Consider the following 25,595-nt stretch of genomic DNA (forward strand, 5'->3'; position numbering starts at 1 on the left):
CCCAATCTCTATTAAAAATAGAAAAACTGGGGTGGCACCTGTGGCTCAAAGGAGTAGGCACTGGCCCCATATACAGGAGGTGGTAGATTCAAACCCAGCCCTGGCTAAAAAAAATAAATAAAATAGAAAAACTGGCCAAACGCAGCAGCTCACGCCTATAATCCAGCACTCTGGGAGGCCGAGGCCAGTGGACTGCCTGATCTCAGGAGTTTCAGACCAGCCTGAGCCAGAGTGAGACCCCATCTCTAAAACATAACCGGGTGTTGTGGTGGGCGCCTATACTCCCAGCTCCTTGGGAGGCTGAGGCAAGAGAATAGCTTAAGCCGAGGAGTTTGAGGTTGCTGTGAGCAGACACCACAGCACTCCACTGAGGGTGACAAAATGACTCTGTCTCAAAAAAAAAAAAAAAGATGGGCGGCGCCTGTGGCTCAGTCGGTAAGGCGCCGGCCCCATATACCGAAGGTGGCGGGTTCAAACGCAGCCCCAGCCAAACTGCAACCAAAAAATAGTCGGGCGTTGTGGCGGGTGCCTGTAGTCCCAGCTACTTGGGAGGCTGAGGCAAGAGAATCGCTTAAGCCCAGGAGTTGGAGGTTGCTGTGAGCTGTGTGAGGCCACAGCACTCTACCCAGGGCCATAAAGTGACACTCTGTCTCTACAAAAAAAAAAAAAAAAAAAGGCAAAATAGCAAAGGAAAATGGACAGCAAAATATGGTATTACTGCAAGAGAAAATAAAACAAAACATAGACATCATCTCAGTTCCCTCTCACAAAAACAAAACAGGGCTGCGCCTGTGGCTCAGTGAGCAGGGCGCCGGCCCCATATGCCGAGGGTGGCAGGTTCAAACCCAGCCCCAGCCAAACTGCAAAAAAAAAATAGCCGGGTGTTGTGGCGGGCGCCTGTAGTCCCAGCTACTTGGGAGGCTGAGGCAAGAGAATCGCTTAAGCCCAGGAATTGGAGGTTGCTGTGAGCTGTGTGAGGTCACGGCACTCTACCAAGGGCCATAAAGTGAGACTCTATCTCTACAAAAAAACAAAAACAAAACAAACCCAGCTTCTTTAGCAATTTCTTGTCTTCAACGTTTTTCTTCCTTTTTTTTGAGACAGAGCTTCAAGCTGTTGCCCTGGGTAGAGTGCAGTAACATCGCAGCTCACAGCTACCTCCAACTCCTGGGTTCAAACTATTCTCCTGCCTCCGCCTCCCAAGTAGCTGGGAATACAGGTGCCGCCACAACGCCCGCCTATTTTTTGGTTGCAGCCATCATTGTTGTTTGGTGGAACCAGCTGGATTCGAACCCGCCAGCTCAAGTGTATGTGGCTGGTGCGTTAGCCACTTGAACCACAGGTGCCCAGCGGTCTTCAACATTTTTCAAGCCTGCTGTGGAGGTGTGTGTACCTCCACTGCTAGACAAGGTCTGTCATTGTTGCCTTGCTGACATAGTTGCCAGTTCTATTTGCCACTTTGTGACTTCATCAGTTCAAGATCCTGTTTTAACTACCAAGGTCCAGAGATTCCAAAAGCCCAGTTGCTTTACTGCCATCAATTTAGGGGGCGGCTTTGGGACTAAGCTCCCTGCAGATCCTAGGCTGCCTAGGGAGCACCTGCCCAGGTCGCGGCTTCACATGTCAGTTGATGGACTTTTGGCTCCTTGTTTCCACTGACCCCGTGAGTACCTTCAATGACTGGCGTCCAGGTCACCCCTGCAGCAGTTTCTAAAGCATCTCTGCAGCACACAGGGGTCTTCCCTCACCTGGGGTCATGGACAGAGTCCCTTCAGCTCTGGAGCTGCCCCAGCCTCTGCTGCCGCACCAGAGGGACAGCCGGAGGGGTCTGGGAGAGGAGGAGCAGCACCTGCTGAGCAGCACGGCCGCTGTCCAGACGCTGGCCAACGTCATCCGGCCTTGCTATGGCCCACACGGCCGGCAGAAGCTGCTGGTGACCGCGAAGGGAGAAACAGTGTGCACGGGGCACGCCACCGCCATCCTCAGGGCCTTGGAGCTGGAGCACCCAGCGGCCTGGTTCCTCCGCGAGGCAGCCCAAACCCAAGCAGAGAACACTGGGGACGGCACGTCCTTCGTGGTCCTTCTGACGGAGGCCTTGCTGGAGCAGGCAGAGCACCTGCTGAAGGCCGGCCTGCCACGCTCGCAGCTCCGGGAGGCCTTCACCGCAGCCACCGCGGAGGCGTTGAGCGCACTGCCCACACTGGCCATCCGCTCTCTGGGGCCTTTAGAAGACCCATCCTGGGCCCTTTACTCCGTGATGAATACCCATGCCCTGTCCCACGCGGAGTACTTGACCAAGCTGGTGGCCCACGCGTGCTGGGCTAGCAGGGAACTGGACGGCAGCTTCCGGGCTGAGCGCGTGGGGGTGTGCGCACTGCAGGGAGGGTCGCCGGAGGAGTCCTGCCTGCTCCCGGGCTTGGCGATGGCTGGGAAGCTCTGCGGGCAAATGACCACAGTGTTAAATGGGGCCACAGTGGCTCTCTTTGCTTGTCCCTTTGGTCCTGCCAGTCCCAATGCACCCGCAACTGCCCGTCTCTCTAGTCCTGCTGACCTGGCTAAATATAGAAAAGGAATCGAGCAATTGATAGAAAAGCAAGTGTCCCAGCTGGCAGCCATGGGTGTCAACGTGGCAGTGGTGTGGGGGGATATCGACGAGAAGACTCTCACGCTGGCGGACAAGTACCGCCTGGTGGTGATTCAAGCCAGGTCTCGGGCGCAGCTAATTTACCTGAGCGAGGTGTTCAGCACACCTTTGCTGACTGGTCTGCTCCCTCCGCAGAAGCCAGGGAGGTGCCAGAGTGTTTATAGGCAGGAAGTGGGAGAAGATGGGGCCATAGTATTTGAGTGGGAATGCACAGGCACGCCTGCCCTCACCGTGGTCCTGAGGGGAGCCACCACCCAGGGGCTGCGTGGGGCGGAGCAGGCTGTGTACCACGGCATCGATGCCTACTTCCAGCTGTGCCAAGACCCCAGACTGATTCCAGGCGCAGGGGCCACAGAGATGGCCCTGGCGAAAATGCTCTCAGATAAAGGAAGCAAGTTGGAAGGGCCCAGTGGTCTTGCATTCCTGGCGTTTGCCCGGGCCCTGAGGTCTCTTCCTAAAACCCTGGCAGAGAATGCAGGTTTAGTTGTTTCGGATGTGATGGCAAAAATGAGTGGAGTTCACCAAGCTGGGAACTTCCTAATTGGAGTGGGAGCTGAAGGGATAATAAATGTGGGCCACCACGAAGGTGTGTGGGACACCCTGATGGCCAAAACCCAAGCATTTCGGGCAGCAACTGAGGTGGTGCTGCAACTTGTGACTGTAGATGAAATTGTAATGGCCAAGAAAAGCGGCACACAAGCGAAAATCTTGATTCCTGACTCTAAGAAGGCAAAGAGACTCCTCCCTGCTGGGAAAGGGGAGGTGAGGCTGGAGACCTTTGGAAGGAATAAGTAGCAACACCCTCAATAAAGGGGAGATTGCCAAGAAGGGCAGAATCACCCCCAAAATGAATGTTTACCGTGTTTACTCCCTTCGTTTTTGGTACTTTAGGAGTCAGTTTCCTTAGGTAAAAACAACCTGAGGGAACATAAAAGTTCTTTTCTCTGACTTCCTTCCTTTCTGACTCTAGATTTTTTTTTCATTCCTGCTTCTTTCCATCAAATTCTATTCCTTTCCTATGACAACAGCAGAATTCAATTCTATTAAGATTATTATTTTTTTTTTTGGAGACAGAGCCTCAAGCTGTCGCCCTGGGTAGAGTGCCTTGGTATCGCAGCTCAACAGCAACCACCAACTCCTGGGCTTAAGCGATTTTCTTGCCTCAGCCTCCCAAGTAGCTGGGACCACAGACACCCGCCACAACTCCAGCTATTTTTTGGTTGCAGCCATCATTGTTGTTTGGCAGGCCCGGGCTGGACTTGAACTGGCCAGCTCAGGTGTTTGTGGCTGGCGCTGAGCCTTCTATTAAGATTTTTAAATTGGGGCGGCGCCTGTGGCTCAGTGAGTAGGGCGCTGGCCCCATATGCTGAGGGTGGTGGGTTCAAACCCAGCCCCGGCCAAACTGCAACAACAAAAAAATAGCCCGGCGTTCTGGCAGGCACCTGTAGTCCCAGCTGCTCGGGAGGCTGAGGCAAGAGAATCACATAAGCCCAAGAGCTGGAGGTTGCTGTGAGCCGTGTAACACCACGGCACTCTACCGAGGGCAGTAAAGTGAGACTCTGTCTCTAGAAAAAAAAACAAAAACAAGATTTTTAAATTGAGTACTTATTGGGCACAGTGGCTCACGCCTGTGAGCACTCTAGCAGTCTGGGAGGCCGAGGGGGGTGGATTGCCTGAACTCATAGGTTTGAGACCAGCCTGAGTGAGAGCAAGACCCAGCTCTAAAAATAGCTGGGCATGGTGGGGGGAGCCTGTAGTTCCAGCTCCTCAGGAAGCGTAGGCAAGGGAATCACCTAAGTCTGGGAGTTGGGGGTTGCTGTGAGCTGTGACGCCACAGCACTCTACTAAGGGTAACAAAGTGAGACTCTGTCTGAAAAAATAAAATAAATTGAGTAGTTATCTGAGCTTTAGGGATGCAAAAGAAAGTAATCCCTTCCCAACTGTTTGAGCACTGTCAGCTTGAGACTCTAACATGTGTGGTCTTGATGTCACTTTAGAACACTTTGTTTTGTTTTGTTTTCCAGACAGAGTCTACCTATGTCACCCCTGGTAGAGTGTGCCATGGCGATATAGCTCACAGCAACCTCAAACTCTTGGGCTTAAGCGATTCTCCTGCCTCTGCCTCCCAAGTAGCTGGGACTACAGGCACCTGCCACAACACCTGGCTATTTTTTTGTTCTTGTAGTTGTCACTGTTGTTTGACAAGCCCAGGCTGGGTTTGAACCTGCCATCCTCGGTGTATGTGGCCGGTGCTCTAACTGCTGAGCAATGAGCGCTGAGCCATTTTTTTTGAGACAGAGTCTCACTTGGTCACTCTCAGTAGAGTACTCATGGAGTCAAAGCTCACAGCAACCTCAAACTCTCAGGCTTAAGCGATTCTCTTGCCTAAGCCTCCCAAGTAGCTGGGACTACAGGCGCCCCCCACAGCGCCTGGCTATTTTTTTAATTGCAGTTGTCATTGTTGTTTAGTTGACCCAGGCTGGGTTCAAACCCGCCAGCCTTGGTGCATGTGGCCGGTGCCCTACCCACTGAGCCACAGGCACTGCCTAGAATATCCTTTTAGGTTTCAGGGGGGCGGGGTTTTGCAGGTTTTGGCAGGAGCTTGGTTTGAACACACCACCTCCAGCATATGGGGCTGGTGCCCTATTCCTTTGAGCCACAGGTGCTGCCTAGAATATCTTTTTTTTTGTAGAATATCATTTTAAAGAAAAAAAAAAGGGAAGGCAGGAAAAGGAGGTAATAGCAAGCAGAATTTTCTTTTTTAGAGACAAAGTCTTCCTTTATCGCCCTTGGTAGACTGGCATGGTGTCACACAGCTCACAGCAACAACTCCTGGGCTTAGGTGATTCGCTTCCCTTAGCCTCCTGAGTAGCTGAAACTACAGGCGCCTGCCACAACACCCGGCTATTTTTTTGTTTGCAGTTTGGCCGGGGCTAGGTTTGAACCCTCCACCCTGGGTATATGGGGCTAGTGCCCTACTCACTGAGCCACAGGCGCCACCCAGAAATTTAATTTTTTTTTTTTTTTTTTGTAGAGACAGAGTCTCACTGTACCACCCTCAGGTAAAGTGCCATGGTGTCACACGGCTCACAGCAACCTCTAACTCTTGGGCTTACACGATTCTCTTGCCTCAGCCTCCCGAGCAGCTGGGACTACAGGCGCCCGCCACAACGCCTGGCTACAGAAATTTAATTTTTTTTTTTAAAAGTACTTGGCGTAGGGCGGGGCCTGTGGCTCAGTGAATAGGGCGCCTGCCACATATACCAAGGCTGGCAGGTTCAAACCCGGCCCTGGCCAAACTGCAATTAAAAAAAAGAAAGAAAAATGGGGCAGTGCCTGTGGCTCAAAGGAGTAGGGTACCGGTCCCATATGCCGGAGGTGGCAGGTTCAGACCCAGCCCTGGCCAAAAATCACAAAAAAAAGAAAAAAGAAAAAGGCTCAGCGCCTGTGGCTCAAGTGGCTAAGGCACCAGCCACATACACCTGAGCTAGCAGGTTCGAATCCAGTCTCGGCCCGCCAAACAACAGTGACGGCTGCAAACAAAAAACAGCTGGGCGTTGTGGCAGGTGCCTGTAGTCCCAGCTACTTGGGAGGTGGAGGAGAATTGCTTGAGCCCAGGAGTTGGAGGTTGCTGTGAGCTGTGATGCCACAGTACTTGTACTCTACCAGGGTGACAGCTTGAGGCTCTGTCTCAAAAAAAAAAAAAAAATAGACGGGCATTGTGGCGGGCGCCTGTAGTTCCAGCTACTCAGGAGGCTGAGGCAAAAGAATCACCTAAGCCCAAGAGCTGGAGGTTCCTGTGAGCTGTGACGCCACGGCACTCTACCAAGGGAGACAAAGTGAGACTCTGTTGCTAAGAAGTATAAATAAATAAAAATAAAGCCCCTGGCATAGATAACATAGAACACACATTCTAGGGCTGTGCCAAGACTTGTGTGGATGAGGAGGTACTGGGTGTTGGGGTGTGTGTGTGCAGGATTAGATACTCCAGGACAGTAAAGAGGGGGTTTGAGCAGAGTCCGGTGGGTTCGGCACAGAGTATTATCCAAAGCTCTTTCCTCTTTAGCCATCGGAGTCACTGTGCCTCTTCAAGAAAAGAGCATGAACCTTGGGGTGAGAGAGGTAAAAAGCTACAATCTCTTAAAAACCTAAAAACTAAAAAAACTTTAAACATTTGGAGACAGAACCGTACTCAAGAAACCAACATTCTATAGCAGGCGTATTAGCTGCAATAAAGCAAAACAAAATTGTAAGCATTTCGTTGAAACTGAAGAAGTGAAACCCTGAAAAACTTTGAATGAGCTAAGGGTGATAATGGAAATATGCAGAACTATACAGGTGAATAATTTTGGAAATATAAAACAGCATTGATATGTCTTTCTGTGTTTTGTCTTCATCCTCTTAGTGATTATAACTAAGTGTTTTCATATTTGTTTCCTGCTCTCAAGCTCCCTATTGTTCACTGAAAGTCTCAAACTCCATAATAATAGCGATGATGGCACAAATCGTTAACTTTTGAAAGTGGCTCAGAGGTGCTTTACATAAATCTACATAGCAAGACCCCAGCTCTACAAAAAATAAAAAAAATTAGCCAGCTGTGGTGAAGCCTGCCAGTTTGCTTAGCTACTGGGAAGGCTGAGGCAGAAGAACCCCCTGAGCCCAGGAGTTTCAGGGTGCCATGAGCTAGGACTTGGCCACCGCAATCCAGTCTCCAAGAAAAAAAACAACTAACGTGGAGACTCCTCAGTTCAGTTCGGTTCTTTCCCCTTTCCACAAGCTATGGTCCTCTTTACTTCTTCTGTATTCCTTTCTATATTCTAATAAAAGTCCTATCTTACCAATGAAAAGATAAAAACTATTAAATCACCAAAACATATGAGAAAGAAACTTGAGCATCTCTCAGTTTTGTGACACACAATTGAGCTTTTTTTTTTTTTTTTTCAGTTTTTTGGACCGGGCTGGGTTTGAACCTGCCACTCCAGCATAGGGGGCTTGCGCCCTACTCCTTTGAGCCACAGGCGCCGCCCAACAGTTGAGCTTTAGAAAATGTAAGTGGGGTGGCGCCTGTGGCTCAAGGAGTAGGGCGCCTGTCCCATATGCAGGAGGTGGCGGGTTCAAACCCATCCCTGGCCAAAAAACACACACACCAAAAAAAAAAGAAAGAAAATGTAAGTGACCAACAGTAGTAAAAGAGGGAAACCTATTCCCTTATACATTGTTTTTTTTGCCACAACTATAAAGTTTTCTACTGTGGAAGTTTCCCTGTGACTAGGGAGAAAATATGTCTCAAAATGGCCCTTTGAAAATGTATAATTAGGGCAGCGCCTGTGGCTCAATGAGTAGGGCACTGGTCCCATATGCCGGAGGTGGCAGGTTCAAACCCAGCCCCGGCCAAAAACCACAAAAAAAAAAAAAGTATAATTAGTAATCAGTTAAGGCCTGGTGTGGTGGCTCACGCCTATAATCCTTGCACTCTGGGAGGCCGAGGCCAGTGAATTACTTGAGCTCACAGGTTCCAGACCAGCCTGAGCAATAGCGAGATCCCCATCTCTACTAAAAAATATGAAAACTGGGCCCAGTGTGGTGGCTCACACCTGTAATCCTAGCACCCTGGGAGGCCAAGGCGGGTGGATTGCCGTGAGCTGGGAGGTTCAAGACCAGCATGGGCCAGAATTGAGACCCTGTCTCTACCAAAAACAAGCTGGGCATTCTGGCAGGTGCCTGTAGTCCCAGCTACTTGGGAGGCTGAGGCAAGAAAATCGCTTAAGCCTAGGAGGTGGAGGTTGCTGTGAGCTACGACTCCATAGTGCTCTACTGAAGGCCACAAAGTGAAACTCTGTCTCAATAAAAAATAAATAAAGAAAAAAAATAAAATAAAGAAAGAAAAAAATAATAAAATAAAATAAACTTCAGGGTGACGCCTGTGGCTCAAGGAGTAGGGCGCCGGTCCCGGAGGTGGCAGGTTCAAACCTACCCCGGCCAAAAAAATAAAATAAAATAAACTTCAAAGTAAGAAGATTGAAAGCCAAATGAAAGCAAAATAAAATATATATATATATACTTAGCCGGGCGTTGCGGCGGGCGCCTGTAGTCCCAGCTACTCGGGAGGCTGAGGCAGGAGAATCGCCTAAGCCCAGGAGTTGGAGGTTGCTGTGAGCTGTGTGAGGCCACAGCACTCTACTGAGGGCCATAAAGTGAGACTCTGTCTCTACAAAAAAAAAAAAAAAACTGAGGCAAGAGATGGGCGGCGTCTGTGGCTCAGTGAGCAGGGCGCTGGCCCCATATACCGAGGGTGGCGGGTTCAAACCCCGCCCCAGCCAAACTGCAACAAAAAAAATAGCTGGGCGTTGTGGTGGGCGCCTGTAGTCCCAGCTACTCGGGAGGCTGAGGCAGGAGAATTGCCTAGGCCCAGGAGTTGGAGGTTGCTGTGAGCTGTGTGACGCCACGGCACTCTACCGAGGGCGATAAAGTGAAACTCTGTCTCTACAAAAAAAAAAAAAAAAAACTGTGGCAAGAGGATTGCTTGGGCCCAAGAGTTGGAGGTTGCTTTGAGCTATGATGCCATGGTACTCTACCCAGGGAGATAGCTTGAGATTCTGTCTGAAAAAAAAATAATAATAATTAAAAAATCAGATAAAAGTAAAAATATAAAGATACTCCTGCTAATAGAAAACATTTTAGTTTAAATGCATGACACATGCAGGTCAAATATCATAACGTATAGTATATTTAAATGTCCTAGTTTGAGATACAAGGGGCTTTTCAATAATTTCTTTGGGGGAAAGTCATAGCGACTTCCATAGCACATAGCGACATTTCATTATCTCCTTCTTCCAGACATAGACACACACACACACACACACACACACACAAAATTGTGTGTTGATAAAAGCAAGTTGAAAGTAACATCAAGAAGAGGCTTAGGAATGGCACCTGTGGCTCAGTGGATAGGGTGCCAGCCCCATATATCTAGGGTGGCAGATTCAAACCCGGCCCTGGCCAAACTGTAACAAAAAATAGCCAGGCATTGTGGTGGGTACCTGTAGTCCCAGCTACTGGGGAGGCTGAGGCAAGAGAATTGCCTATGCCCAAGAGCAGGGGATTGCTATGAGCTGTGACATCCGTCACTGCACTCAACTGAAGGCGACAGAGTAAGACTCTGTCTCTAAAAAAAAAAAAAAAAGGAGGCTTACCTTTATTGGGCTGGGTGAGGTGGCTGATGCCATTAATCCCGATACTCTGGAAGGCTGAAATAGGATCCCTGGAGCTCAGAAGTTCAAGAACAGCCTGAGCAAAAGAAAGACCTTGTCTCTACTAAAAATAGAAAAATTAGGGGGAGGAAAAAAAAATCTAACAGGCACAACACAGTGTAAGGGTACATGGCACACCTCCTGGGTGAGGGGCCAGGGACAACTACAAAAGGGACTTTGCCCAACAAACACAAACAATGTAACCTAATTGTTTGTAACTTCATATTAATCTGAAATTGAAAAAAAGAAATTTAGCCGGATGTTGTGGCAGGCACCTGTAATCCCAGCTACTCGGGAGGCTGAGGCAAGAGAATCGCCTAAGCCCAAGAGCTGGAGGTTGCTGTGAGCTGTGATACCACAGCACTCTACCAAGGGCAACAAAGTGAGACTCTGTCTCAAAAAAAAAAAAGAAAGAAAGAAAGCTGGGTGTAGTGGCTCATGCCTGTAACCCTAGCACTATGGAAGGCTGAGGTGGAAGGATCACTTGAGCTGAAGAGATCCAGATCAGCCCAAGCAAGAGCAAAAACCTGTCTCTACTAAAAATAGAAAAATAGGGGAGCACCTGTGGCTCAATGGTAGGGTGCCAGCCCCACATACTGAGGGTGACAAGTTCGAACCCGGCCAGCTAAAATAGCAGTGCCAAGTGCAACAAAAATAGCCAGGCGTTGTGGCGGGCGCCTGTAGTCCCAGGTACTCGGGAGGCTGAGGCAAGAGAATCACCTTAACCCAAGAGCTGGCAGTTGCTGTGAGCTGTGACAGCACAGCACTCTACTGAGGGTGACAAAGTGAGACTCTGTCTCAAAAGAAAAGAAAAATAACTGGGTGTTGAGGCAAAGTGCCTATAGTCTCAGCTAATTGGGAGGTTGAAGCCAGAGGATTGCCTGAGAGACTGAGATTGCTGTGAGCTATGATGATGCCAAGGCATCCTACTCAGGGCGACAGAGTGAGACTTAGTCTCAAAACACAAACAACAAAAAAAGCCAAAGCCCGAAGCAGACACAGAAATTCCAAAAGTGCCTAAGCCACCCAGGCACAATGGCTCACTTCTGTAGTCCCAGCTACTCAGGAGCCTGAGGCAGTAGGTGCTTGAGCCCAGGAGGAAGAGGTCGCTGTGAGATAAGAGACCACTGTACTCTAGCCTGGGGCAATTCTGTCTCAAGGGGAAAAAAAAAAAAAATGGTCTGAGCCATTGCTTCTCCTAACAGGAAGCAATGCCCTCCTCCCCCCTACCCCCAAAGGCTAAAGATCCTCCTTCCTAACTGGGGAGGAAGAGCAGAGGTTAGGGTGGGAATGAGGGAGATAGGTAGGGTCTTTGAGAGGTATTCTGCTCACCTCCCCGTAGATTCCAAGGAGTGAGATGGTGAAAGCATGGTAGAATCCACAGGAACACTTGAGGCTCTGAGAACAGAGGACATTCTCTGCTTCCAGTCTGGAACTTGGGGGGCCCTGAGGAGTTCTTTCTGCCAATAGGACACAGAGCTGTAGAGGAGGAATGGCTGGGCCCGGGGCAGAGGTAGACGCTGAAGGGATGTTCTGTGGTGTGGGGCAGCCTCAGACAGCAGCCAGGGTTCCCTGTGCCCTAAGAAGTGTGTGTCAGCGATCTGAGCTACGGCCTTTGAGTCCTGAAGGCATTCCAAGGCCATAGTAAGAGATAGAATTGTAAATGTTATCAGAGGCCAGAGAAAGACACAAGACACCAAGATGCTGTGTCAGCGCATGGATTGGAGTGCAGAAGAGAAGGTGAGAGGGGAAAGGAAAAACTGACTTGGTGAAGGTCTGGACTGCTGGAGAAAAACCATGAATTCCTCCATCAGGCAGAAGAGGCTGGAAATAGAAATAGTGAGATTATTTAGTTATAAAAAGACATTACACAAACTTCCTACACGTTGGAATTCAGGCCTTAAAAATCCGAACTTTACCAATGTGAACGTTGGATGAGGACTTCAGACACTGCCCGGCACATGCTGCCAACAGTCTGACACCAGTACAGTGGTGGTGGAGCTCCCCAGGAGCCACCGGATGCTGGTTAGCAAAACCACACTAATCTTTTTGTGACACAGCATACTTGAGATGCAATTTTACATATTACACAGGTTGAAAAAAATAGCTTTCTAGAATTCTCTTCTAATTTACTGAGTGCATCATAAACGAAAGGCAGATCCCAGCAGGGGGAAGGAAACATACCCTCTTGGGAATGAAAAATGTTTTGTTGGGCAGCGCCTGTGGCTCAGTGAGCAGGGCGCCAGCCCCATATACTGAGAGTGGCGGGTTTGGACCCAGCCCCAGCCAAACTGCAACAAAAAAATAGCCGGGCATTGTGGCGGGCGCCTGTAGTCCCAGCTGCTCGGGAGGCTGAGGCAGGAGAATCGCCTAAACCCAGGAGTTGGAGGTTGCTGTGAGCTGTGTGACGCCACGGCACTCTACCGAGGGCCATAAAGTGAAACTCTGTCTCTACAAAAAAAAAAAAGAAAAATGTTTTCTTATCAATGTGAACTAAAATCTTAAGCTTCCCCAGACCCCAGTGCTGACTGAATGGAGGCCCTCTTGGCCAAGAAGTTATGAGTTGCTGGCCATAAGAAGGAAAGTCGGACATCTTCATCCTGCCCCCCTCCTTTCTTGCAGATATCCTGTAACTCAAGGGTTTGCAGCACAAACTCCCAGGTCAATTTACATAACAAATCACTTGAATTTGTGGATTAAGTTTGGTGGTGGCTCCTCTCTAGTCAACAGACTTCCTTACCTTTTGTTTTTACTCTTCCTTAATTTTTTTTTCTTTTTCCTGAGACAGAGTCTCACTTTGTCACCCTTGGTGGAATGTCATAGCTCACAGCAAACTCAAACCCTCAGGCTCAAGTGATCCCCTTGCCTCAGCCTCCTAAGTAGCTGGTACTACAGGTGCGGCCAAAATGCCCACTTTTTTTTTTTTTTTTTTTTTTTTTTGTGGTTTTTGGCCGGGGCTGGGTTTGAACCCACCACCTCCGGCATATGGGACCAGCGCCCTACTCCTTGAGCCACAGGTGCTGCCCCAATGCCCAGACACTTTTAAAGACTATGTCTTACTCTGGCTCAGGCTGGTCACAAACTCATGAGCTCAGGCGGTGCACCCATCTCAGCCTCCCAGACTGCTCAGATTACAGGCATGAGCTCCTGTGCCGGGTCCTTTTCTTTTCTTTTCTTTTTTTTTTTTTTTTTTTTTTTGTAGAGACAGAGTCTCACTTTATGGCCCTCGGTAGAGTGCCGTGGCCTCACACAGCTCACAGCAACCTCCAACTCCTGGGCTTAAGCGATTCTCTTGCCTCAGCCTCCCGAGTAGCTGGGACTACAGGCGCCCGCCACAACGCCCAGCTATTTTTTGGTTGCAGTTTGGCCGGGGCCTGGTTTGAACCCACCACCCTCGGTATATGGGGCCGGCGCCTTACCGACTGAGCCACAGGCGCCGCCCTTCTTTTCTTTTCTTTGAGACAGTCTCACTCTGTTGCCCAGGCTAGAGTGCCAGGGCCTCAGCCTAGCTCACAGCAACCTCAAATTCCTCAGTTAAAGCAATCCCCCTGCCTTAGCCTCCTGAGTAGGTGGGAATACAGGCACCCACACAATGCCAAGCTAGTTTTTCTATTTTTAGAAGAGATAGGGTCGGGTGGCGCCTGTGGCTCAGTGAGCAGGGCGCCGGCCCCATATACCGAGGATGGCGGGTTCAAACCCGGCCCCGGCCAAACTGCAACAAAAAAATAGCCGGGCGTTGTGCCGGGCACCTGTAGTCCCAGCTACTCGGGAGGCTGAGGCAGAAGAATCGCCTAGGCCCAGGAGTTGGAGGTTGCTGTGAGCTGTGTGACGCCACGGCACTCTACCGAGGGCGATAAAGTGAAACTCTTGTCTCTACAAAAAAAAAAAAAAAAGAAGAGATAGGGTCTCACTCTTGCTCAGGCTGCTCTGGAACTCCTGAGCTCAAGCCATCCACCTGACTTGGCCTCCCAGAGCGCTAGGATGAGCCGTAACCAGACTTCCTCATCTTAACTTAAAAAATTCCAAATCTGGGGTTGGCCCCTGTAGCTCAAGTGGCTAAGGCGCCAGCCACATACACCAGAGCTGGCGGGTTCGAATCCAGCCCGGCTGCCAAACAACGATGACAACTACAACCAAAAAATAGCCAGGTAGGGCGGCGCCTGTGGCTCAAGTAGTAGGGCGCCGGTCCCATATGCCGGAGGTGGCAGGTTCAAACCTAGCCCCGGCCAAAAAAGAAAAAAAAAAATAGCCGGGCATTGTGGCAGGCACCTATAGTCCCAGCTACTTGGGAGGCTGAGACAAGAGAATCATTTAAGCCCAAGAGCTTGAGGTTGCTGTGAGCTGTGGCGCACTGCACTCTACCCAGGGCGATATAGTGAGACTCTGTCTCAAAAATAAATAATTAAATAAATAAAATAGTGACATGGGCCGGACTCGGTGACTCACACCTGCAACCTAGCACTGTGGGCAGCCAAGGCAAGTAGATTGCCTGAGCTCGGAGGTTCGAGACCAGCCTGAGCTGGAGTGAGCCAGAGTGAGACCCTGTCTACCAAAAAAAGCTGGTCGTTGTGGCGGGTGCCTGTAGTCCCAGCTACTTGGGAGGCTGAAGCAAGAAGAATCGCTTAAGGGCGGCGCCTGTGGCTCAGTCGGTAGGGCGCCGGCCCCATATACCAAGGGTGGCAGGTTCAAACCCGGCCCCAGCTGAACTGCAACCAAAAAATAGCTGGGCGTTGTGGCGGGCGCCTGTAGTCCCAGCTACTTGGGAGGCTGAGGCAAGAGAATCACTTAAGCCCAGGAGTTGGAGGTTGCTGTGAGCTGTGTGATGCCATCGCACTCTACCGAGGGCCATAAAGTGAGACTCTGTCTCTAAAAAAAAAAAAGAAGAATCTCTTAAGCCCAGGAGTTGGAGGTTGCTGTGAGCTCTGTGATGCCATGGCACTCTACCGAGGGCCATAAAGTGAGACTCTGTCTCTACAAAAAAAAAAAAAAAGAAGAAGAAGAATTGCTTAAGCCCAGGATTTGGAGGTTGCTGTGAGCTGTGATGCTACCGAACTCTACCCAGGGAGACAGCTTGAGGCTCTGTCTAAAAAAAAAAAATTTCAAGCCTGGGCTGGGTGCAGTGACTCACCTCTGCAATCTTAGCACTGTGGGAAGCCGAGGCAGGTGGATAGCCTGAGGAGTTCGAGGGCAGCCTAAGCAAGAGCGAAAGACTTTCATCAAAAATAGAAAAACTAGGCTCAGCGCCTGTGGCTTAAGCAGCTAAGGTGTCAGCCACATACACCTGAGCTGGTGGGTTCGAATCCAGCTGGGCCCACCAAACAACGACGACTGCAAACAAAAAAAAAAAAGAGCCAGGCACTGTGGCGGGTGCCTGTAGTCCCAGCTACTTGGGAGGCGAAGACAGGAGAATCGCTTGAGCCCAGGAGTTGAAGGTTGCTGTGAGCTGTGATGCCATAGCACTCTACCCAAAGCTTGAGGCTCTCTCTCAAAAAAATAAAAAAATAAAAATAAAAAAACTAGGGTGGCACTTGTGGCTCAGTGGGTAAGGTGCTGGCCCCATATACGGAGGGTGGCGGGTTCAAACCCAGCCACGGCTGAACTGCAGCAAAAAAATAGCCGGGTATTGTGCCGGGTGCCTGTAGTCCCAGCTGCTCAGGAGGCTGAGGCAGGAGAATCACCTAGGCCCAGGAGTTGGAGATTGCTGTGAGCTGTGATGTCACAGCACTCTACTGAGGGTGATGGAGTGAGACTCTGTCTCTAAAAAAGAAAAAAAAGGGGCGGCACCTGTGGCTCAGTCGGTAAGGCGCCGGCCCCATATCCCAGGGTGGCGGGTTCAAACCCGGCCCCAGCTGAACTGCAACAAAAAAATAGCTGGGCATTGTGGCGGGCGCCTGTAGTCCCAGCTGCATGGAAGGCTGAGGCAAGAATTGCTTAAGCCCAGGAGTTGGAGGTTGCTGTGAGCTGTGTGATGCCACGGCACTGTACCCAGGGCCATAAAGTGAAACATTGTCTCTACAAAATAAAAGAAAGAAAGAAAAACTAGCTGGGTGTTGTGAGGAGTATAGTCCCAGCTACTCAGGAGGCTGAGGCAAGAGGATCTCTTGAACCCAGAAGTTTGAGGTTGTTGTGAACTTGAAGCCTTAGCACTCTACCCAAGGTGAGAGTTAGACTCTGTCTCAAAAGAAAAAAAAAATTGGGTGGCAACTGTGGCTCAAGGAGTAGGGTGCTGGCCCCATATAACGGGGGTGGTGGGTTCAAACCTGGCCCCGGCCAAACTGCAACAAAAAAATAGCTGGGTGTTGTGGCGGGTGCCTGTAGTCCCAGCTACTTGGGAGGCTGAGGCAAGAGAATCAATCGCCTAAGCCCAAGAGCTGGAGGTTGCTGTGAGCTGTGATGTCACAGCACTCTACCGAGGGCAACAGAGTGAGACTCTGTCTAAAACAAACAAAAAAAAACAACACAATTCCAAGCCTGGCTGAGCAGGGTAGCTCATGCTTGCCATGCCAGTGATCGCTTGAGTTCAGAAGCCAAGACCAGCCCTAGCAAGAGTGAGACACCCCACCACCACTACTAAAATTAGAAAACCAGCTGAGGGGCGGTACCTGTGGCTCAAAGTGGTAGGGTGCCGATCCCATATGCCGAAGGTGGCGGGTTCAAACCCAGCCCCGGCCAAAACCCACAAAAAAATAAAAATAAATAAAAAATAAAAAGACCAGTGGTTTTTTAAAAAAAAAAAAGAAAACCAGCTGAGGCCAACCGTGATAGGTTACACCTATAATCCTAGCACTCTGGAAGGCCAAGGTGGGTGGATTGCTTGAGCTCAGGAGTTTTTTTTTTTTTTTTTTGCAGTTTTTTGCTGGGGTGCGCCTGTAGTCCCAGCTACTTGGGAGACTGAGGCAAGAGAATTGCCTAAGCCTAGGAATTGGAGGTTGCTGTGAGCTGTGATGCTACAGCACCCTACAGAAGGTGACAAAGTGAAACTGTCTCAAAAAAAAAAAAAGCCAGAATAGCTGGGCGTTGTGGCGGGCGCCTGTAGTCCCAGCTACTCGGGAGGCTGAGGCAAGAGAATCGCTTAAGCCCAGGAGTTGGAGGTTGCTGTGAGCTGTGTGAGGCCACGGCACTCTACCGAGGGCAGTAAAGTGAGACTCTGTCTCTACAAAAAAAAAAAAAAAAAAGCCAGGTGTTATGGCAGGAGCCTGTAGTCCCAGCTACTTGGGAGGCTATGACGCCACCACACTCTACCGAGGGTGACAAAGTGAGTCTTGTCTCAAAAAAAACCTTTTCCACTTCCAAAATTGTTAAATCTTCATAATTTGTCTGAATCACAAAGTTAGTAGTCTGTAGCAGATTAGAGACTTGACAGAATTGCAGAATGACATCGTGCCAGGCTGATTCTCCCATACCGCCTTACTTTACTGCCCAACAGTACTAGCTAACATTTATCGGCTGTCCCAAGGGCCTGGAACCATGCTGATTACTTACAGGGGCGTTGTGGAATAGCTACTTGGCACCAATTATCTTCTCCTCCACACCTAAAAGCACCACACCTCACACACAATGAGGAAGCTGACTCCACCCTGCCCCAAGGAAGTGTACTGCTGATTGTTTTAACCTGGTCATCAGTTTCTTTTTTTTTTTGTAGAGACAGAGTCTCACTTTATGGCCCTCGGTAGAGTGCCGTGGCGTCACACAGCTCACAGCAACCTCCAACTCCTGGGCTTAAGCGATTCTCTTGACTCAGCCTCCAGAGTAGCTGGGACTACAGGCGCCCGCCACAACACCCGGCTATTTTTTGGTTTGCAGTTTGGCCGGGGCCAGGTTTGAACCCGCCACCCTCGGTATATGGGGCTAGCACCTTACCGACTGAGCCACAGGCGCCGCCAGGTCATCAGTTTCTTTTTTCTTTCTTTTTTTTTTTGAGACAGAGCCTCAAGCTGTCACCCTGGGTAGAGTGCTGTGACATCACAGCTCACAGCAACCTCCAACTCCTGGGCTCAAGAGATTCTCCTGCTTCTGCCTCCCAAGTAGCTGGGACTACAGGTGCCCGCCACAACACCAGCTATTTTTAGAGTCGGAGTCTTACTCAGGCTTGTCTCAGAACTGGTGAGCTCAGGCAATCCATTCCCTCAGCTGCCCAAAGTGCTAGGATTACAGGTGTAAACCACCAGGACTGGCTTTTTTTTTGAGACAGTGTCTCAGTTTGTCACCCTCAGAGTGCTTGGATGTCATAGCTCACAGCAACCTCCAACTTCTGGCCTCAGGCAATCTTCTTGCCTCAGCCTCTTGAGTAGCTAGGACTACCAGTGCCCAACACAATGCCCAACCAGTTTTTCTATTTTTAGTAGAGACAGGGTCTTGCTCTTGAACTCCTGAGCGCAAGAGATCTACCTGCCTCCCTGAGAGCTAGGATTACAGGTGTGAGCCACCAAGCCTGGCCCTGGTCATCACTTTCCATCCGCCTGGCTGCAGTCCTTGGGTGACTTGGGTGATTCTAGCCTAGAATGCAGGACCAGAAATATGCTCTCTGCTACTGGACATAAATCAGGAAGCACCAGCTCCTGTCACTACTGGCAGCCTGTCTGTGGCCCTGAGGGGAAGCCATGGGATTCTTGTTTGGAACTGATAATCTGTAGCAGCTGAAATCTATGAGATGTCTATTTAGTACCTTTAAAACTATGAACAAACTGGGCAGTGCCTGTGGCTCAGTGGATAGGGCAGTGGCCCCACGTACCAAGGGAGGCTGGTTCAAACCCAGCCCCGGCCAAACTGCAGCAGAAAAAATGCTGGGTATTGTGGAGGGCACCTGTAGTCCCAGCTGCTCGGGAGGCTGAGGCAAGAGAATCACCCTAAGCCCAGGAGTTGAAGGTTGCTGTGAGCTGTGACACCACAGAACTCTACCAAGGGCTACGGAGTGAGACTGTGAGCTGAACTGGTGGGTTGGAATCCAAACCGGGCCAGCCAAATAACAATGACAGCTGCAATCAAAAAATAGCCAGGCGTTGTGGCCGGTGCTTGTAGTCCCAGCTACCTGGGAGGTGGAGGCAGGAGAATCGCTTGAGCCCAGGAGTTGGAGGTTGCTATAAGCTGTGATGCCACGGCACTCCACTCAGGGCGACAGCTTAAGATACTGTCTCAAAAAAAAAAAAAAACCTATGAACCATCAACACAGTCAGCTGGGCATAGTGGCTCATGCCTGTGAGTGGATTGCTTGAGCTCAGAAGTTCAAGACCAGCCTGAGCAAGAGGGAGACCCCATTTTTAGTAGACCCCATTTTTCTACTAAAAATAGAAAAACTTGGCTCCATGCCTGTGGCTCAAGCAGCTAAGGCACCAGCCACATACACCTAAGCTGCCAAGTTCGAATTCAGCCCGGGCCTGCCAAACGACAATGACAGCTATAACCAAAAAATAGCCGGGCTTTGTGGTGGGTACCTGTAGTCCCAGCTACTTGGGAGGCGGAGGCTGGAGAATCGCTTGAGCCCAGGAGTTGGAGGTTGCTGTGAGCTGCGATACCAAGGCACTCTACCCAGGGCGACAGCTTGAGGCTCTGTCTCCAAAAAAAAAGAAAAAGAAAAAGCCGTTGTGTTGGGTGCCTGTAGTACCAGCTACTCAGGAGGCTGAAGCAAGCGGACTGTCTGAGCCCAGGAGTTGGAGTTGCTACGAGCTATGTTGTCCTGGCATTCTACCCAGGTGAGAGAGACTGTCTCAAAAACAAACAAACAAAAAATTTTTCTTCTGTAGTTGCTTCAAGAAAGAAAAAAAAAAAAAGGCCAAGGCAGATGAGGTCACTGAGGCCCAAAGAGGTTACTAGATTTTGCCAAGCTCACCCTACCTGTTTAGGGCAGTTAGGATTAAATTCAACTCCCCAGCAGGCTCTCCGGGCCTCAGCATGCAGGGAGTGCCCCATGTGCAGAGACTCCAGAAAAGGATTAGACAGAAGTCCAGCTGAATAGCCGCCCAGAAGTGTGTTTGAGGGGGAGGGTGAAGGAAGGCACCAGGGGCCTCTTCTGGTCCGTTCTCCTGCCCTAAGGGGATGATTCTTAACCACCGCCAGGGCTGCAGCTGAGTTCCAGGGATGGTCACACTAAACCAGGACTTGTTCCCTGCCCCCACCATACGCTCTCTGCCAAGCAGAGCCTGTGAGACTGCCCTGGAAGAAGGGGCTGTCTGCCAAGTATCTGCCCACCTGGGGCCAGGGGAAGGGCAAGGCCAGTGACTACACTCTGTGAAAAGCTGAAGAAGAGGGGAAAAAGGGTGGCCTTGGGGCAATAGACCTTGGTTCTCATTCTCTTTGTCAAAAAATAGCAGAAAATATAAAACTGTTCACCACAGTGTAAGTACAAAAAAAGAAAAAAGCAAAAAACAGGCAGGGTGAGGTGGTTCATGCCTGTTATCCCAACACTTTGGGAGACCCAGGCAGGATTGCTTCAGGCCAGGAGAAAACCAGCCTGTACAAAATGAGACATCACTTCTCAAAAAAATTAGCAGGGACTGTCGGCTGTGGCTCCAGCTACTGGAGGCCAGGCAAGAGGATCACTTGAGCCCAGGAGTTTGAAGTTGCAATGAACTATGATGAACACCAGGATGTTTATAACCCTCACCTTTAACTAATTACTTGACCCTTTGAGACGTTTCCCCACAGTGAAGGACTCCTGGCCCAAGTGATTCTCCAACTTCAATAGGGCTCCCAAAGTGCTGGGATTATAGGCCTCAGCTGCCACACCCAGATTGAAAAAATAGATTTTCTACAGCACTAGAGTAGAGGTTCTGAAGGCCGCAGGGCAGAAGTCCTGAGAGCAGCACTCACCTCTCCCCTCCACTTGCCTGTGGCCCTTCCTTAAAAAGCACATTATCTCCCTTACTCTGAGGGATAGGTGGATTCCAGGTAGCTTCTCCCAGATGTCTGTCAGTCAGATTAAAAACTTCTTGCTTCACTGGGTGCAGTGGCTCACGCCTATAATCCCAGCACTTGGGAGTCCGAAGTAGGTGGATTGCCTGAGCTCACAGGCTTGAGACCAGCCTGAGCCAGAGTAAGACCCTGAGATCCCATCTCTAAACATAGCTGGGCATTATGGTAGGTGCCTGTAGTCCCAGCTACTTGGGAGGCTGAGGCAAGACAATCACTTGAGCCCAAGAATTTGAGGTTGCTGTGATCTATGACACCAAAGCACTCTACCATGGGTGACCAAGTGAGACTGTCTCAAAAACAATTTTTTTTTCTTTCTTCCTTGGCAATCCTCATTTGTCTCAATAATTGAATCTTTGTGCCACAAGCAATTGAATCTAGGCCCAAACCCATTCTGGTTTTGATAATACAGATCTAGAAAAACACAGACAAGACCCCTGTGCTCACATCTTTGTTATCTTTTTTTTCTTTTTCTTTCTTTTTTTTTTTTGAGGGAGTCTTGCTTTCTCACCCTGGCTAGAGTACCATGGCCTCAGCCTACCTAGCTCACGACAACCTCAAACTCCTGGGTTCAAGTGATCCTCTTACCCCAGCATCCTGAGTAGCTGAGACTGCAGGCATGTCTCACCATGGCAGGTCAGTTTTTCTAGCTTTAGTAGAGACAGGATCTTGCTTTGCTCAGCTGGTCTTGAACTACTGCTGAGCTCAAGGGACCCTTCCGCCTTGGCCTCCCAGAGTGCTAGGATCACAGGAGTGAGCCATCCCTGGCCCAGGAGCTCACATCTTAACAGTGAAGCAGGTAAGGGGAACAGGCTATGACAAGTAAATAAACATGATGATGTCAGACTGTGCTAAGTGCTCTAAAGGAAATTACAGACAGAAAGTAATACGTAGGGGGCAAGAAAGGAACCTAGTTTAGGTGTGTCAGAAATGGCCCCCTGCCAGGTGTGGTGGCTCACATCTGTAATCCCAGCACTGTGGGAGGCTGAGGAGGGAGAATTGCTTGAGCTCAGGAGTTTGAGGCTCACCTGAATCCCAGTGGCTTCCAGATGCTGAGGCCACAGGATGCCCACAGCTCGAGTCTGAGGTTGCAGTGAGCTACCACGCCACTGCACTCTGCTCAGGGCATAGGGTGGGACTCTGACTTAACAACAACAAAAAAGCAAAGAAATAAAAAATAAGCGACAAAATAAAAACAAACAAGAAAACCAGAAATGGCCCCGAGATGAATATGAGCTAAACTATGTGAGAAGTCTAGAAATGCAACTCTAGAAACACAAAGTACAGGGCAGTGCCTGTGGCTCAACAGAGTAAGGCGCCGGCCCCATATGCTGGAGGTGGTGGGTTCAAACCCAGCCCTGGCCAAAAAAAAAAAAAAAGAAACACAAAGTACAAAGGCCCTAACGGCAAAAAGGTCTTGGCAGAAAGGTGGTCAGTGTCTGGAGCCTAGTGAGCTGCTCTGTAAGGCAGGGATCCTGTAGGGCAAGCCCTTGACAGCAGGGGTGGGGGCTCACAAGGACCCTGTGACAGGTGGGAAGAAGGCAGGAAATAGTCTGAGGTTCTTCTGGACAGATCAGTATTAATGGGCCACAATTATACTGATGGGCCTCTGCAGTCTGACCAGGATTCACTATTTAATGACCTTGGGAAAGTTACTTGAGTTTCCTTAATTTGAATATTTGATGCCAAATTCTTTGTGTGACCATTTAATCCAAACGTATTAGACAATTTATCCTTACAATCAAAACAGGCTTCTTAAAAAAAAAAAACAGGCTTCTACAAAACTGTCCCCCAGTTTGTTTGTTTGTTTTTGCAGTTTTTTTGGCCAGGGCTGGGTTTGAACCCGCCACCTCTGGGATATGGGGCCAGCCCCCTACTCCTTTGAGCCACAGGCGCCGCTCTGGCCCCCAGTTTTTTGTTTTAAAAAAATCTCACTGCCGGGCGGCGCCTGTGGCTCAGTCGGTAGGGCGCCGGCCCCATATACCGGCGGTGACGGGTTCAAACCCGGCCCCGGCCAAATTGCAACAAAAAAAAGTAGCCGGGCGTTGTGGCGGGCGCCTGTGGTCCCAGCTACTCGGGAGGCTAAGACAAGAGAATCGCCTAAGCCCAGGAGTTGGAGGTTGCTGTGAGCTGTGACGCCACTGCGCTCTACTGAGTGCGATAAAGTGAGACTCTGTCTCAAAAAAAAAAAGGAAGGGCAGCGCCTGTGGCTCAGTGTAGTAGGGCGCCGGACCCATATGGCAGAGGTAACAGGTTCAAACCCAGCCCAGGCCAGAAACTGCAAAAAAAAAACCCAAAAACCTCACTGCCTCCGAGGCTACAGCGCGTGGCGTCCGCCCAGCTCACAGCAACCTCACACCGCTGAGCTCAGGCGACCCCCCTTCCCCGCCTCCCGGAGCGCTAGGATTACAGGCGTGACCCACTGCACTTGGCCAAGCCCCCAAATCTTTAAAAAGCACATACAAATTTTGAATTGTTTTAAATAATACTGTTTAAACAACTGAAACAAAAGTAAATTCCTCAGGAAAAGCTGATTGATTATACTACTGGCATAATCAACTTTGCCACTGTCATCTCACTTGGTACTTCAAGAACTGCATCTCGATCCTAGGTCTGGGTCGATGTGGGCTTAACAAGGCATTTTCCATTTCAAACCCCCCAAGCAGTAAAGACGCTGCTCTGGGTCACCTGTACGCTCGCCCCGCGCCCGGCTGTGCTACGAGCGCCGAGCCACCCCGCCCTGCCCGGCAGCTGGGCAGCGGGGGGCAGCTGAGCAAAACGCGAAACCTGGAGAAGGGATTCTTTGCCTTTTACATCAGGGAAGAAAGGAAAACAGTAAGTCGAGAAAAGAAAAAGGAGTCGGGAGGTATGTGGGAAGAGAAGGGGTTTGGAGGCAGGTGTAGAAAAACTCCACAGCGGCAGAAACTCCACAGTGCTCCGGCTCCTGGAATGGGCAGGAAGTGGGAGAGGGAGAGACCTGGAGAAAAGGAGGAGAGGAGCATGACTGCGGGCGGGAAGCACCGAACACCCGACCGAGAAGGCCCGCAGAAACACAACGCTGAGAGACCAGCGCGACTTCGGTCCAAAAAGGGGCCACGGAGGGGGCGGGGCGCCATGTGGCTCCAGGCCAATGGCAGGGCGAGCGGGGGTGGGGGGCGGGCCTGCGGGGTTGAGGCGGGGCGCCAGACGGCGCAAGGCCAATGGGAGGGCGAGCGGGGGCGGGGTCACGGCGCTAATGTGAGGCGGGGCCCCAGGCGACGTGAGGCCAATGAGAGGGCGGGTCGGGGCGGAGGAGAGACGCCAGCCCAATGGGAGGGTGAGATGGAAGGGCGGGGAGCCAGGTGGCGCGAGGGCCAATGGAAGGCCGAGTCAGAGACCGCGGGCGGTAGGCCGTCCCGCGCTGGGAGAGAGAGACCCGGAAGGAGGTGGGGGTGGGGAGGCGAGCTGACAACCTGTCAAATCCACTTCTAGACGAACTAGGTCACGCGCTCTCAGAGTCGGGGCGCCTCCGCCCCGCCAGGCCTGGCGGGCGGCCCGTGGGCCTGGCCGCGCGTCTTTCTCTTCCTGCCCGCGGCCGTGGGGGCGGGGCGGCCCTCCGGGACACCTGCCTGCCCGCCCGCCCCGACGGCTGCCGTGGGCTCCTGCTGCTGCCTGGTCCCCCTAGGGCTTCCCGGCTGCCTCGGTGCATACATAGAGCGCTCCTGGGTCTTCACACGCCCGACCCAGCCCGTGGGACTCCCTCAGACTCTCGGCCGCCCCCACGCCGCTCGTGCCCGCGGGCCCGGGCTTGCGGAAGCGCTCGGGGCTGAGGGCGCACTACTTGGCGCGGAGGTGCCCCGACGGGCGGAGGGATTCCGCACGTAGCCGCGTCACCTGCGCCCCGCCGCGAGGGGCGGCCTCTCCGGGGCCCTAACGCGGCCGCTGCCGGGCCGGACTGTCGGGAGGGCTGGAGGCGGCGCTTTGTGTGGGGGTGGCGGAGCTGGTGGAAGAGCGGGTTTCCTCTTGGCCATCATTCGCAGCCTCTACGCACTCAGATACTTTCCCCTTGAGTCCTGACCGCGCCATTCTCTTTTTCCAGGCAAAAGAAATGAAAGACTCAGTTAAAAGTCAGTGTTAATCCAAGGCCCGGGGATTATAAATCTGCTCAAACATCACCTTATGGGATTTATGGTTTTATAATTCCTGTTCTTAGACCGCACGTCCATTTCTTTTCAATATGGATTCGTAATAAAGCTGTATCTGCCTTATTAACGTCTTCAAAATGGATGTAGATGCAGTCTGTAATCAAGCAATACTTTTAAGGTATTCTGTTCGTTTTTTCTCGATGCAAATTTGCTTAGAACCTTAGCAGTGAGCAGACAGGAAATAAAATGCTTTAAATTTCCCCTACTTGACCATTCAAATTATGTTAATTTCGCCACAGAAAAAGGTAAAGCATTGTTTTAAGTAACAATGACTCATCTCCTTCCAAATTGTATAAATCAAATGGTAAAATGTTTAAAAATTCTAAAACTTGAATGCTAAATATTTGATACAGCAGTAATTTGAAATATTTCTTTGCAACATGGCAGCATTTCAGAGCAAATCAAAGCATTTCATTTTCATTCATTTTAGTCCACAGATACTTCTTGAATGTTTATATGCAAAACAACGTGCTCAAAACAGTCTTATTACTTTACCAAATGTATTTCTCATTAGTAAAATAATTTTACTTCATCTGAAATTCTAGGCTTTCTTTAAATGGATTTTAGCTACTGTAGGGAAGAAAACCCTATATTGTTCATGTATAGAATGTA

The 25,595-nt window shown here is 50.4% G+C and overlaps 1 protein-coding gene across 1 annotated transcript; it reads left to right on the top strand.

Moving 5' to 3' along the window:
- Positions 1 to 1,756: 1,756 nt before the first annotated feature.
- CCT8L2 (chaperonin containing TCP1 subunit 8 like 2) lies at positions 1,757 to 24,712 on the top strand. Its single transcript, XM_053608754.1, has 4 exons — positions 1,757 to 3,406; positions 23,392 to 24,184; positions 24,271 to 24,481; positions 24,544 to 24,712. Exons 1-4 carry the CDS (start codon positions 1,757 to 1,759, stop codon positions 24,710 to 24,712), a joined length of 2,823 nt encoding a protein of 940 aa, XP_053464729.1.
- The last annotated feature ends 883 nt before the right edge of the window (positions 24,713 to 25,595 follow it).

Source organism: Nycticebus coucang, chromosome 11 (assembly GCF_027406575.1).
Source record: "Nycticebus coucang isolate mNycCou1 chromosome 11, mNycCou1.pri, whole genome shotgun sequence".
In the NCBI taxonomy this organism is placed as follows: domain Eukaryota; kingdom Metazoa; phylum Chordata; class Mammalia; order Primates; family Lorisidae; genus Nycticebus; species Nycticebus coucang.